The sequence below is a fragment of the Melopsittacus undulatus genome, chromosome 17, assembly GCF_012275295.1.
Source record: "Melopsittacus undulatus isolate bMelUnd1 chromosome 17, bMelUnd1.mat.Z, whole genome shotgun sequence".
In the NCBI taxonomy this organism is placed as follows: domain Eukaryota; kingdom Metazoa; phylum Chordata; class Aves; order Psittaciformes; family Psittaculidae; genus Melopsittacus; species Melopsittacus undulatus.
In genome coordinates, this window is record NC_047543.1 from 1,065,967 (window position 1) to 1,078,610 (window position 12,644).

A 12,644-nucleotide genomic window follows, 5' to 3' on the forward strand; every position below is an offset into this window, starting at 1 on the left:
GTTGTGCATAACATCTCTACACCCTCACGCCTGATGTATGTAATGTTACATGCCACTGTGTTTGACCCGCTCTTGATTATTGAACATAAAACCTGAGATCTGAGCTCCCTGTGCAGAGCAGGAATTGGGGTTTTCAGAGTTAAAGTTCACAGTCAAATAAAAGGGGCAGAGTAGGCTGGGGAAGCCCCATGGTGGGATCAGAACAATGCTGCCAGTTTTCTTCCTTGCTCCAGCCCCTGCTGTGGGGGCACATGAAAGGAGCAGAGCAGGGTGTGCTTTACTCTGCCAGCCCCATGAGAGCTGTAACAAGCTGCCCCAGTGCAGAGCAGCCCCTGGGCTGTTCTGAGCTCTGCTGTGACCTGTGTGTACTTGGAGATGGAGGGGGGTACCACGGGAGAGCCTGGGTTTTGAGAGCATGGACACTGCTCCTGCTTAGCCCAGCACCTTTGTGCAGTGCAGCTTCTTGAGAAAAATAGAGGATGTCAGGGGATGTGGTGCTGCTTTTGTGGCCCTGCTTGTGTCCGTCAGCATCAGTGGTGGCCTAGGGAAGAGAGAGCTGCAGAGGTGAGTGACTTTCCCCAGCCTCGCCACATAGTTTGGCTCCTGCATGTCATATGCTTTCTTCCCTACATGCTTAGCTAATGGAGGGTGATAGCTCCTCATGGTGCTCCCAGGGAGGGATCCAGCTGAGGGGCTGGCTGTGGCACTCAGCCCTGTTCCCACAAGGAAGCCTGTTCAGCTATTTACATCCCTCTCTTTGATGTAGCTTTTGACATGAAAAGACATGTCAGGCAGGTAAAGGGAAACAACCAGAATGTAGCAACAGCTCCACATCTCTGCTTGCACATGAGGTGCTCCTTAGCACACACCTGCCTCACAGCCACAGATCCTTATCAGCCCTCTCATTTCCTTGCTGTCATCTCTGCTTTCCCTTCACACTGGTGTCTGACTTTTAGAGGCAACTCTCTGCAGCTCATCCCCAGCACAGTGAGGTGCTGTGACTCCTCTGCCCCCTCTTTCTGGCATTTCCCTTCTCTCTCAAGTATAACCAGTGTGGGAAATGCCCTTGCGTGTCCTCCTCATTGCATGTGGTACCAGGGGCAGGTGATAGAGATCTTAGTTTCCTCCCTAAACTGCTGCAGGGTCTCAGCAAGCAGCTCCTTGCAGCTCACTCCAGAATCAGCAGCAATACAGCACTAGGTGACATTGTCCCTCCCTGGAAAACAGGGCTTTTTTTCTGCTAAGCAGCTTAGGACCTTTCAGGGTGAAAAGTACAATGAAAGTATGAGAACTTGCTAGGCCATGGGCCGCAGACACAGCAGAACACAGTGTTACCCACCTGGGTTTTTCTCCTAGAGGACAAGATGTTCTAGACTTGCTGAGAAAGCAAACTTAAATACGAGTATTGTTGAGATGCAGTGAGCTCTGTGGTGGGGATAACCACTCGCACCAGATGCAGAACAGTGTGGGAAGGAGAAAAATCAGTGGTGAACTCCTACTTTTATCAGCTGTTAATTTTCCTGTGGCGTGGGCAGGCTTCTTGGGCTTGCAAAGCTGCACGTTCCTGGGCAGTCCCTGAGCCATCTGCTCTGGTTATAGCCTATGGCTTTCAGGCAGCAAATCAGGGCTGCAACCTTCTAATAGGAACACTGCCTGCCCAGCCCAGGGCCTACAGTTCCCTGGGAGCTGTGCTGCTGAGAAATGGGGCCCAGTTTCCAAGAGCTCTTGTCTTTCCCAAGGCAGCCATGGGTAAATCTTCTCCAGTTCATCCACACTCCTGCTGTGATGATTTCTTGGGAAACTCAGCAGGCCTTTTTTCCCACAGCCAACAGGGATATGAGCTGCCTTCCTGCCTACCTCCTCTCATGGTGAGGTGACTCTTGGTGGTTTGTTGGTGCTGGTGACAGGGCTAGCACTAAGCAGGGCCAAGTGGAACAGCATTAGCCCTTCTCCATGTGCTTAGTATTTTGCCAAGGCCTCCATCCTCACAGTTGTGGTTTGGGAACAGCCTGAACTGGGCCTTACTTGACACTTGTGGGAGCACAGTTGGGACTGGGACTCTTTCTGCTTCCCCAAGGGGAAAGGTCCTTGGAGCTCAGTGCTGCTCAGGGACCCTGCAAAAACTGAGCCCTGCCCCACTGGGAAAACAAGCCGGGGGGAGAAGCGAAACTGATGCACAGACAGGGTGCTGACACCTTGCTGACCAGGGCTGAAACCCAACCAGTTGACTCTCACATTAATGCTTTATTCTTTAGGTATCTAGATATGTCCTGCAGGATTCAGGATCCTCTCAAGCAATGGGAAAGGAAGCAAAAGAAAACAAAGGGGTTTTCCTGCTAACTCTTGTCACAGGAAGCCCTGGACTGTCTGAGGGAACCACCACCACTGAGCACAGAGGTGCTGGGCTATATCAGAGAAAAGTAGAAGTTCAAGCAGAGGAAATTCCTGTTCTCATTCTCCCTTCTCCTTTACTAGTTGAGTGTAAGGCCACAATTAAAGATTAACTGCTTCTAAATAATATAGCAGAGCTAACATCCACCAGCATCTCCTTGTGCCTTAGACCTTTGGAACAGCAGGGCACAGGCAGTTGACATGCAGTAAGCACCTGAGAAGCAGAACTGCAATACCAGTAGCTTTAACTCTGCCTTCCTTGCTAGCTGAGGTGCAGATCTTCAGGGAGCCAGCATGGCCAGCTGTGTTCAACACGGTTTTACAGGGCTTCCTGCATTCAGGGCTTCAGCTCAGCCCAGGCTGGGCAACAGTAACAGCCTTGTGTGACAGAAAAGCCTGGCAGCTGCCCTTGCAGGTTACCAACTTGCTTTCGCGTACTGGGGGCAGGGTAACATGACCTGTACTATCAGAGTTATTGGCCTCTGCATAAAAATAATAATAATAATAATAAAGAGTTCTCTTTGGGTAGCCTTGGTTTTCTGCCTCTCTTTTATTTTTCTTAAGGAAGACACAGATTCTGGGGTGTGGCAGCTGAACAAGGGCAGGCTGGGAGGGAGAGAACCCGGCAGAGTTGGGGTTTTACTCTTCTGTTGTCTGTTTAATCAGTTTTGGTGTTTGTTACACTGTGATCTCAGGCGGTCCCCCCAGCAGACTGGCTACATAGTTCTAAAGTTTGGAGAGGGGAGGTAATTGTTAAATGGAAGCATTGCCCCAGGAGGCTGTTAGAAACATTTCTGTTCCTGTGTTAGAGCACCTCTGCTATGATCAGCATCAACCCCTACCAAAGCAGTGTGAGTAGGGTCCATGTACCTTGGCTGGTGAGGAACAAACTGATTTAACTGGTGTCCTGCTGTTCACACCCAGTCTTCCAGCCTAGCTGTTTAGGTAGAAACTTCCCTCTGGGTTTGAAAAGCTGTGCTTGGGAGGAAGATGCTGTAAGCAACAGAAACAGAGCTGTATTTACCAGCTTTGCAGAAGGGGCAGTGCAAGATTTCTACCCATGAAATCATGTTTGAATTAATGGCTCTAGGATAGATTCACCTTATTCAGGCTTAACCCCTGCTTCCTTCCTGTTCTTGCTCTGTTGAGTATTTTTAACCTGCTGCTCAGAGGCATCCTACACACACTCTTTCCAGCCTCCTCCTGCCCTTTCTGCCACTGCCAGCATGGGGGGCACAAATACATCTTGCAACTGGCATCTTCCGCTGTTTCCACCTTGTGCACTGCCCTCCTGCAGCTTGATCTGGGACAGTTTCCTGTGCTCGTGCACAGCTTTGGCTTCTCAGAGATCAAGGATAATTCACTGGTGGGCTCTGACTAAGTCCAAATCTGCATCATGTGTGGATCCAGTATGAGGAACCCCAAATGCTGTGGTTACAGCAGCAGTTGAGCTAGGCCTCCCATGGGAGCTTCCTAGTGTCTCTAGCTCTTCTTTCTGTGTTCAGCAAGAACTGGGTGCCTGCTCTACTGGATCCTTTCCCTGTAGATTTGGGATTTTATAGCTTTCTGTGGGTGGGCATTTCTCTAAAGACATCAGATGCATCCCTTTCTCTGAAAGTTTGTTCTGCATCCACTAGCTAGGATGGACTTCATGTCCCCCATCATTCACCCTGATACCTCTCTGTCTGTGACAATCTTCTCCCCCTTCACCAAGTAGAAAACCAAAACACAAAGCATCAAATCATCCCTAAGTAAACCTGGCCTACCTCTGAGAACTACAGCAGTGTAAGTAAGTCAGGACTTGCTGGCCTGAAGTCAGCATATGAGGCATGGATCAGCCCCAGTGCTGCCTAGTGCCAGGCAAGGAATAATTAGACCAAATTTGGCCCTACGAATTGTTCCCCATCTCCCAGCTCAGCTGAGCTCCAGCCTGGTTAAAGACATCATTTCCTACCCGCTTCCACAAGTGCCTTTTCCCCCTGCACACCCTGCCACATCCTCTGTGTTTCAGGACAGAAGCACTAGATCCACTCGGATATAAACAGCACAAAGGAAGCAATAAGGAAACTCCTCCCTATCCCTTGGCTCTAACCACTTTTCAGCCATGCTGCCAGCTTGCTGCAGGGTACAGATTATCACAAACTCGGGGAGCTCCCTTACCTGGAGGTGTTTCAGCTCCTGTGCATCCATGACTGTCAGGGGAGAGATGCCCATTTCAGTGCAACAGCCATGCTGCAAATTCCAACTGCTCCCAAGAGCCTGTCCATGTGGCTGCTTCTGATCTCTTCACAAGTCAGGTAAGCTGGTTATCTATTAAATAGGGAGCGAGCACAAGAGAGGGTGAGCACACAGAGGAAATCAGGCAGTTTCCTGTTTGTTTATCAGGAACAAAGCTTTTTTGGCTGGTGTGAATGTGGCCAGCAGGCTGGTGCGAGCTCAGCTCTTCCACTAGCACAAAGGGAAGAAGTAAGGCAAAGTGTCCCAGGAAGAAAACTCCAAACTCAAACCTCTCTGGAGGTTTGCAGCCAATGCAGAGTGATGGGCAGGGAAATTCCACCTTGTTAAATGGCAACTAACTGCTGCTTCTTGGTCTCAAGCAAGAGATGCATTCTGGCAACAGAGGACTGCACTCCCCATCACACAGAGCCCTTCATAAACCAACAGGTTTATGTTGCCCATTACCAGCAGACTTTGCCCCAAACCTGGTCCCTGTAGCTGTTTTGGGGCTGTATTCAGAGAAATACTCTAGTTACCCTGGAACCACAGAACTACAGGGCTTCAGATTAACATTTGCCAAGCTTTTACCAACATAGCTCCAGTATGAATTCATCATGCTAACATTCTGGACCCAAAAACTCAATGCTGTTTTCAAACATCAAGCTAAACCACGTTGCACTTCTGAAGTGATGCCTAGACGTTTCTGTTGTTCCTATCCACACTGAATTAGTAATAACCTAAAGATGGCCTGGGGAAAAGAGGAACAGGACTGCAGGGCATCAGGCTGCAAAGCCAAGCCACCCTGGGACCAGACGTCGAAAGGGAGTTTGCACCTTTCGGTGTGCTGCCTTCGGCTGGGGGAAGTTAAAACCTGGGGCTGGAGGTACCCAGCAGTGAAAGGTGCAGCAGAGGTTTACCAGCACAGCCTAACACAGGGACTGAACCCTCTTCACAGGGTCCACCTCCGCTCCTTGCGCCCTCTGCCCGGGGCAGGGAGACCTCCCCACTCCCGAGCCGCCGGGATACTGAAGGACACCCTTTGGTGCAGCAGCAGAATTGCTGCTGCCATCTGGTGGGACAGCAGCCGAGCTGCGGCTCCTCAGCTTGGATTTGTCTTGCCTCTTGAAGTCACCTCTTGGCAAGCATCCGTGTTCGCTAACGCGGTCTGTCACGGCTGGCAGCAAAGCTGCAGCCTCCATCCCTCACCTCGCTGCTCTCAGTGCAAAGCCGCATGCCTTGACCCTCTCTCGATTCTCCACCCCAGGCCGTGCTCCACTTTCACCACCAGCTTCTTGGTACTGGGTTATTAAGAGCAACAAGGTTGGAAATGCCAGAGAGGGTGGGGACACCCTGTTTGTGGGAGCAGCCAGGGCAGCTGCCTGCGTGTTACCCAAGCCCAAAGCTCTGTCTATTGCCCTGACAAGCAGAGTGCTCAGAGCGAGTGCTCACACCCTGCTCACACCTCCCAACTGCTGCTCTGGGAAGCAGGGTCCAGCCTTTGACTCTCCAGTCTGGTCCCTGGCCACATAAGCTCAACTTCATGGTCTGTTCTTACATCAAGGAGCCTGCCAGCATCTGAGTTTGGCAGAGGATGCCAGGCAATGCTTGCTCACTGCTGCACACCTCAGAGCAGCATCCAGCCAGCAAGTGGCTGCTTCCTCACCCAGTATTGCTGTGCACTAGACCACATCCTGGTTTTAGGGTCACTGCTCCCATCTGGAGATGGTCTCCACCAAGGCTAAAGAGCAGCTGTAAACACAATATAAACAAGGGACTCAGTGAGCACACCCCCAGCCAGCCACAGGTTCAAGAGAAGCTTTGAAGTCTGATGAGCTGATGGCAGCTTTAGGCATTAAGTGAGGCAGAGCGAAGGTAAAAGGAGCAGTTAACAGCAAGGGAGCATTTGTGAAAAGAATTACACCCAAAAGCAAAGGAAATGGTGATTAATCAGACCCAGGGGCCACTCTTGGAGCCCCTCCTCCAGAGGCTAAGAGCAAAAGCAGCAGGAAACACTCCACACTCCAGTGAAAATGCAGGACTGGAGGGAGCAGGGATGCAGAACCACAGAAGCTGAGAAGGGATTTCAGGCACTCTGCTCTGAGCCCAACACCTGGCGCAGGAAACACTAAGGGGGCTTTAAAAGGAGCCTTGGGAGGAAAGTGGAAGCTTCCTTAGAAGTGTCTGAAGTGGTAAACCAGAGGAATAAAGAACAAGAGCACTGGAGGGGGGAGAGGTCTGGAAGTTATTTGGGAGTTATGGACCTGACTGCTCAGCTGCTTAAAATATTTTGCAAGCTCAGGCACCTCATCACTGCAAGCACAAACCCTGCCCAGGACAAAGAGCACAGGAGTCTTTCCAAGGGTAAGGACTCCAAGTGGCTGTAAGATGAGGAAACAAGGCCACCATTCCCAGCAACTTTCCCAAGGGCTCAACACCCTCAGGGCAGCAATGACACCCACCAGAGATCCCATTCCTCAGGATAACAGGCATTGTACGAGTACCCCGTTTACAGGATAGGAGTAGCTGCTGACACAGGTGAAGCACTGCAGGCTGTATCTGATACAATACACCCCCGTTTTCTTTCCAACAGCATGGTGTTGCATCAAAAGAGCACCCTGGAAAATGCACAAGCAGTAAACAACAGCCTGAACAGTGCATTGAAAGCAGTTAAAAGCCCTTGCAATAACCTCAAGTTACTCTCAGCCTTACCTTGCTGCAGGAATTCAGCCCAAGAATCATGTTTTGTCAGGAACAATACCTATTGGCCTGTGCAAAGTGACATATCCATACAATAGCACAAGCACAAGATTCTTGCTCCACTGACCTTCATGCCTCTGTGACAGTAAAAAAAACCCACCACCACACAGGACTACAGTTGGGACTGTGACATTTATTGAAGGCTGGTTATACAATCACACCCATCATATCCTCCTCACAATTCAGGTTCCCTACATAAAAAGAGCATTGATTTAACAGAGAATTCTGCCCACATCCGACTGCCTGAGCCACAGAGCACCAAGCCATCCCCTCTTTGTCCCAGGTGCTGTTTGCAATAGGCCAACTGACCTCGATGAAAGAGCCAATGCTGCACAACAGGGCAAGCAGCAGCAAACATCAGTGCGGCAGCAGGGGGAGAAGTGGAGATGTCCAGCATATGCCTGAGAAGCATTTCCTGCAGAGGAAGTATCTTCTCCTCTGTGCCTGAAATCCATCCACTACATAAAGCAAATCTCTTGCTATTGTCACCCCCAGCCATAAGCCACTCAACCTGTGCCTCCAGCTATCAGTGCTATGGTTCACACAGGCAGAGCCACTGCCCTGACAGCTGAGATGTCCTCTTACACTCAGCTGACACCTGAAAACAGACTGGCTTGACTGAAGACCGAGCCCTGGGCATCCCTGTCCCATAGTCCAGAACCTGCAAGTCTGAAACAACCCTGGCTAAGCCAGCCTGAAGGCACTGAAGCAGCACTGTGAAACCTGATGGATAGAGCACTCTTGTGGTCAGGGAGTCACCTAGGCTACTGCTTTGCTCCAGGAGTGAACAGATGAAACTGCTCCTGTTGCTCAAACTGCCTGGAAAGGGGCAATTCTCAAACCTAGCTTAATGGCCAAAGCCACTGCTCTGACCGTAGAGGGGAGGAATGCAGGTCTGTTCTCAAGAGCGGTCGGTTTTATTTGATTAAGAATTCAAAATGGGTTGAATTTTCGTTTCCTCTCTTTCTACCAATGAGGAAAGTGCACAGACTCTTTTGGAAAGGGCTGATCTGGGAGGCAGAGGTGTCCGGGCTCACTGTGGCAGCTGGAGGAGCACAGACTGTCCAGAGGGCAGGTATGTGATGTTGCGGGACCGTGAGAGCTGGTAGGCGATGTCCTCAGCGGCCTCCAGCTTGCGCAGCTCGATCAAGCCATCGCCTGCAGTGGCCAGCGAGTTGGCAATGAGCTCAGCTGCTTTGGAGTCTCCCTCAGCAGAGATCACAGCTGCTTTCTTCTGCTGCTCAGCCTGGAAATAGACAGGACAGGGAATAACCAACAGAGAAAACACGAGCAAAGAGAAGGAAGATGCTACTGCCATGTTTAAAATGGGAATTCCCATTTCACATCCCCCCCTGTTCTTTCCCCCCAAGGTAGATGGGGTTATTTTAAAGCTGTATTCTGTTAGACTCTTTGTGCCTACTGTGGGAAAAAAAAAGGTTGAAAAATCATCATGAAATTGTCTTCTCAGTTTGAACCTCATGAAACATTAACCCACCAAAGGACACCCCTGGTGGAAAATTGTCTCTGAAAGATCAGGGAACTTCACCAGCGCAGTTAAACCCAGGTCAAATAAACACTTCTGCTGTTTAATTATCTTGACAGATTACATGCATCTTATTGCATGGGGTGTTGGCTGCAGGTTCTTGCAACCCCCACAGGCACGTGTTGGACCAGGGGACTTTAACACTTGAACACCAAATTGTTTCTGCGGATGCTCACTGAGATCCTGGGCTGATCATGTGCTCGTGCATCTCCTGTGGTCAGTAGCACCCCTAGGACACAGGCCTCCATACCAATGGTATCACCTGGCCCAGTCAGATGTTCACTGCAAGCTGCAGTGGGAAGGAGATACCAGGAACCTCTAGCGAGTTTCTCAGAAGGACAAGGTACCTTTTCCACAATGAATCTGGCTCTCTCTGCTTCTTGCTGGGCCACTTGCTTCATCTCCACAGCCTCTGTGAACTCCTTACCAAAGGTCAGGTGAGTCTGCAGGGCACAAAGCAAGCAAAGATCACACCGCTGACAGCATACAGCAGTGCTGCTGCGACCTGCACAGCTCCCAGGGTGCATCAATGGAACTGGGATGGGGATGGAGAGCCAGGATCCCCTTAAAGAGCCCTTTCCTGCTCCATTATGCCCCACTGGGCTCAGCCTGGGTAGTCTGGTTAGCTGCAGGCTCCTGGGATGGGACAGGGGAAAGGTGGATCTCCTTCAGGAGTGTGCTCAGGAGAAAGCACTGGAAACACAGAGTCAAAGCTTACATTTTCAAGAAACAAAGTCATCCTCCTGCAGAGACTGCCTATAATACCCCTATCCTCCTAGCAGGCTTTTAAGAGAGGGAGAAGGGCAAGTACAAACCAGATTACAAAACAATTCATTTACAAGGCTTGTAGGGAGACAGGGAGAGCTCCCCCCTTGAACAGTCAGGAGAAAACCAAATACTTTGTAGGAAAAGGACACCATCAGAAGCAGGTATTTTCACTACCTTCTCAAACCTAGCACTTTCTGCCTGTATCTCAAGGTGCTTGGGGAGCAGCTGCTTTCTCTAAAGCCTGATCCATCACCCCAGAAGCATTTGTTCCTCATTTGGACTACAAAAGCCTCGCAGCAGTGGAGCCTGACAATGAGCCAGCACAGAGGAACCTTCAAGGGCTTGCTCAAGGTCACAGAAGGCCAGTGACAAAAGCAGAGGTACTGCCTTGAGCTGTAAGCACCACATCCCATGCAACTGCAGGCAGACAAACACAGTCCATGTGTCCAAACTCCCAGCCCCCTCCTCTCTGGCCATACACTGACTCTTATCTGGGCAGACTCCAAGGAGAAAAACCGAAAAGGGAGCACTCTTACCAAGGACACATCATCCAGAATGAGCCCGAAGGTTGCTGCTCTCTCTGTGAGGTCCTCACTCACTTGCCTTGAGACCAACTCTCTCTGAGTGATCAATTCTCCAGCATCAAAGCGAGCCTGAAATCGGGATGAACAGTGAGAAGGAAGCTCCCAGAAGTGACAGATTCTCTGTGTCCTGCCTGCCTTTGCACCGTGAGCTACAAAGCTCCTCTCCCAAAGCTCCCAGACATTGAGCTGCCCATAGATTGGAAGTAAAAGACTCAATGACTGGGAGTTTAAGTATAAGCTTTTCTGGATGGCCTCTGAGAGCCTTGGGAGTGGAAAATGAAGCCTTATTCCAGAGCACAATGTATTCCATGCTCCAGCTGCTAAAAAGAGGGAAAATGAGCAGCAGAGCCTATCCTTACCACAACAGACTTGAGGATTTCAGTTGTGATTGAGGGCAGCACACGCTCGTCATAGTCCTCTCCAATACTGGTGAAGATGCGGGGTAACTGGGCAGTCACTGGTCTGAACAGGATACGCAACGTGATGTTCACATTCTGGAGGTCTGTGGGAAGAGAGGCACGAGGTGAGTGGCAAAGCACAGGGACAGGAGATGTTTGTCCTCTCCAGGGTGACTAAACAAGAAAGAAACAGGTTATTTTTACAGCCCTTTGCATCCTGGGATCCAAATCCCCATCCCAGACAAGATTCAAACTGCAGTTTACTGGTGACATAGGGAATTACTGCCCTACTGGAAAGACAGGGGCTTTATGGTTAAAGGGATGACTGACAGGACCGAAGCAATGGTTCTAGAACTAAAACCACAGCTCAAACCATTCCTGACTGTGTCCAATGGGATCTGGGATCTCCACATCCAGAGAAAAACCAAACCAAAGCACTCACCTTTGCTGCCCGTGATCACGGGAATGTTTCGGGGCCGGGAGCGGCAGTCGAAGATGATGGGTTTCTGCACCCAGGGGATGAGGAAGTGGGTGCCCTCTCCTACCACTACGTCCTGGACCCCGCGGAATCGGTCGAAGATGACAGCTCTGTGGCCTGCATCAACTGGAGAAGACAGGAGCCACGTTGGTACCAAAACCACCTCTGTGGAAGTGGTCTGTTGGGGGAGTCAAAGCCTTTTGCTACAGTTCCATTACTGCCATCGTTTGGAGCAACAAGGCCAGAAGACGCAGCCGTAGCTCCTGGCCTCAGTCTGCTCCCAAGTGAGCCAACAGCTTGCAACCCCGCTTGTGCAATGCACAGGGCATACAACAGCCCAGCAAGGCTCCACATCCGTGCCCCTGCTGCCAGCAGCACACGGTGCTTCCGACACTGCCCAAACCCACAGGTAAAGCGGACTGGACGCTCTCAGCGTCCCGCACTCACCATTGTAAAGCGCCGACTTCATAACTCCTCCTACAACCGCCAGCCCCAGGCCGAGCTTCCCCAGGCCCTCAAACACCTTCGCGGCCATCGCACACCTCCGGGTCCAGCCTTTCCTTCAGGAGCTCCCTCCTGCAAAGCCCACGGGGGTCTCACCCACAGCGCACCCGAGCCCGGCCCACGCCTCCCTGCCAGGCCTCACGCCCCCAGGGCAGCCGAGCCGAGGCCCCACTCTCCGCTCTCCACCTCCGCTCCCGGCTCCCGGTTCCCGGTTCCCGATCCCGGCTCCCGGTTCCCGATCCCGGTTCCCGATCCCGATGCCGGTTCCGGATCCCGGTTCCCAATCCCAGCCCCGCACCTCCCGTCGCGCTCCCCTCCCGCGGCGCCCCTGACCTCCACATGAATCCGCGGCCACCCGCCACGGCGCGCCTGCGCGAAGCGCCAAGACGCACGCTTCTCATTGGCCTGCTCCTCCCCGCGGCATTCTGGGACATGTAGTTCACCGTCGCCCGCCTGCCGCAGAACAGCATACAGCTCCCGGCGAGCCCCGCGGCGGCACGGCTGCTGAGTAAAGCCGCTTCCTATTGGCCTCTCTTCCCGCTGCCCCGGGGCCTGTCGGGAGCTGTAGTCCTGGAGGCGGAGCGGCGGTGGAGGCCTGCGGGGCCTGGGACTGTCGTGTGGCCGCTCCCCGCTGGGCCGCCCGGACAGGGGCAGCGGGGCCGGGACAGCGGCGGGGCCGTGGTGGAGCAGCGGGTCCGTGGTGGAGCAGCGGGTCCGCGGTGGAGCAGCGGGTCCGCGGTGTCACTGCCGCACAGCCACCGGAGGGCTCTGTCCGCTTCACCGTGCGGCTCCCGGCCCAGCAGCCCCCGGTGCCGCTAGAGGGAAGCCGCGCTCCGCAGCCGGCTCCGGCAGCCCCGTGGGATGGGACAAGGAGCCGGGAGGAGCAGGAACGGCACCGGTAGCACGGGGGGACCGCGGAGGAGCCGCCTCCCCCCGGGCAGCGCCGGGGGCTCCATCCCCCCTCTCTCCCGCAGCTCCGGGTGGAAGCGGGGCCGGCGCCGCTG

At 52.5% G+C, this 12,644-nt stretch overlaps 1 protein-coding gene across 2 annotated transcripts; it reads right to left on the reverse strand.

Annotated features, from left to right (window-relative positions):
- Positions 1–7,478: 7,478 nt before the first annotated feature.
- PHB1 (prohibitin 1) lies at positions 7,479–12,035 on the reverse strand. Of its 2 annotated transcripts, none has more exons than XM_034070208.1 (7): positions 11,974–12,035; positions 11,584–11,712; positions 11,101–11,262; positions 10,620–10,762; positions 10,213–10,329; positions 9,256–9,351; positions 7,479–8,611 (listed from the first exon to the last, which is right to left on the reverse strand). In XM_034070208.1, the coding sequence occupies exons 2-7, from the start codon at positions 11,669–11,671 to the stop codon at positions 8,399–8,401; spliced, it is 819 nt and encodes a 272-aa protein (XP_033926099.1). In that variant the 5' UTR covers positions 11,672–11,712; positions 11,974–12,035; the 3' UTR covers positions 7,479–8,398. The 2 variants fall into 2 exon arrangements, with proteins under 2 accessions (XP_033926099.1, XP_033926100.1); XM_034070209.1 differs by having other exon boundaries at positions 11,939–12,008.
- Between the last annotated feature and the right edge of the window lie 609 nt (positions 12,036–12,644).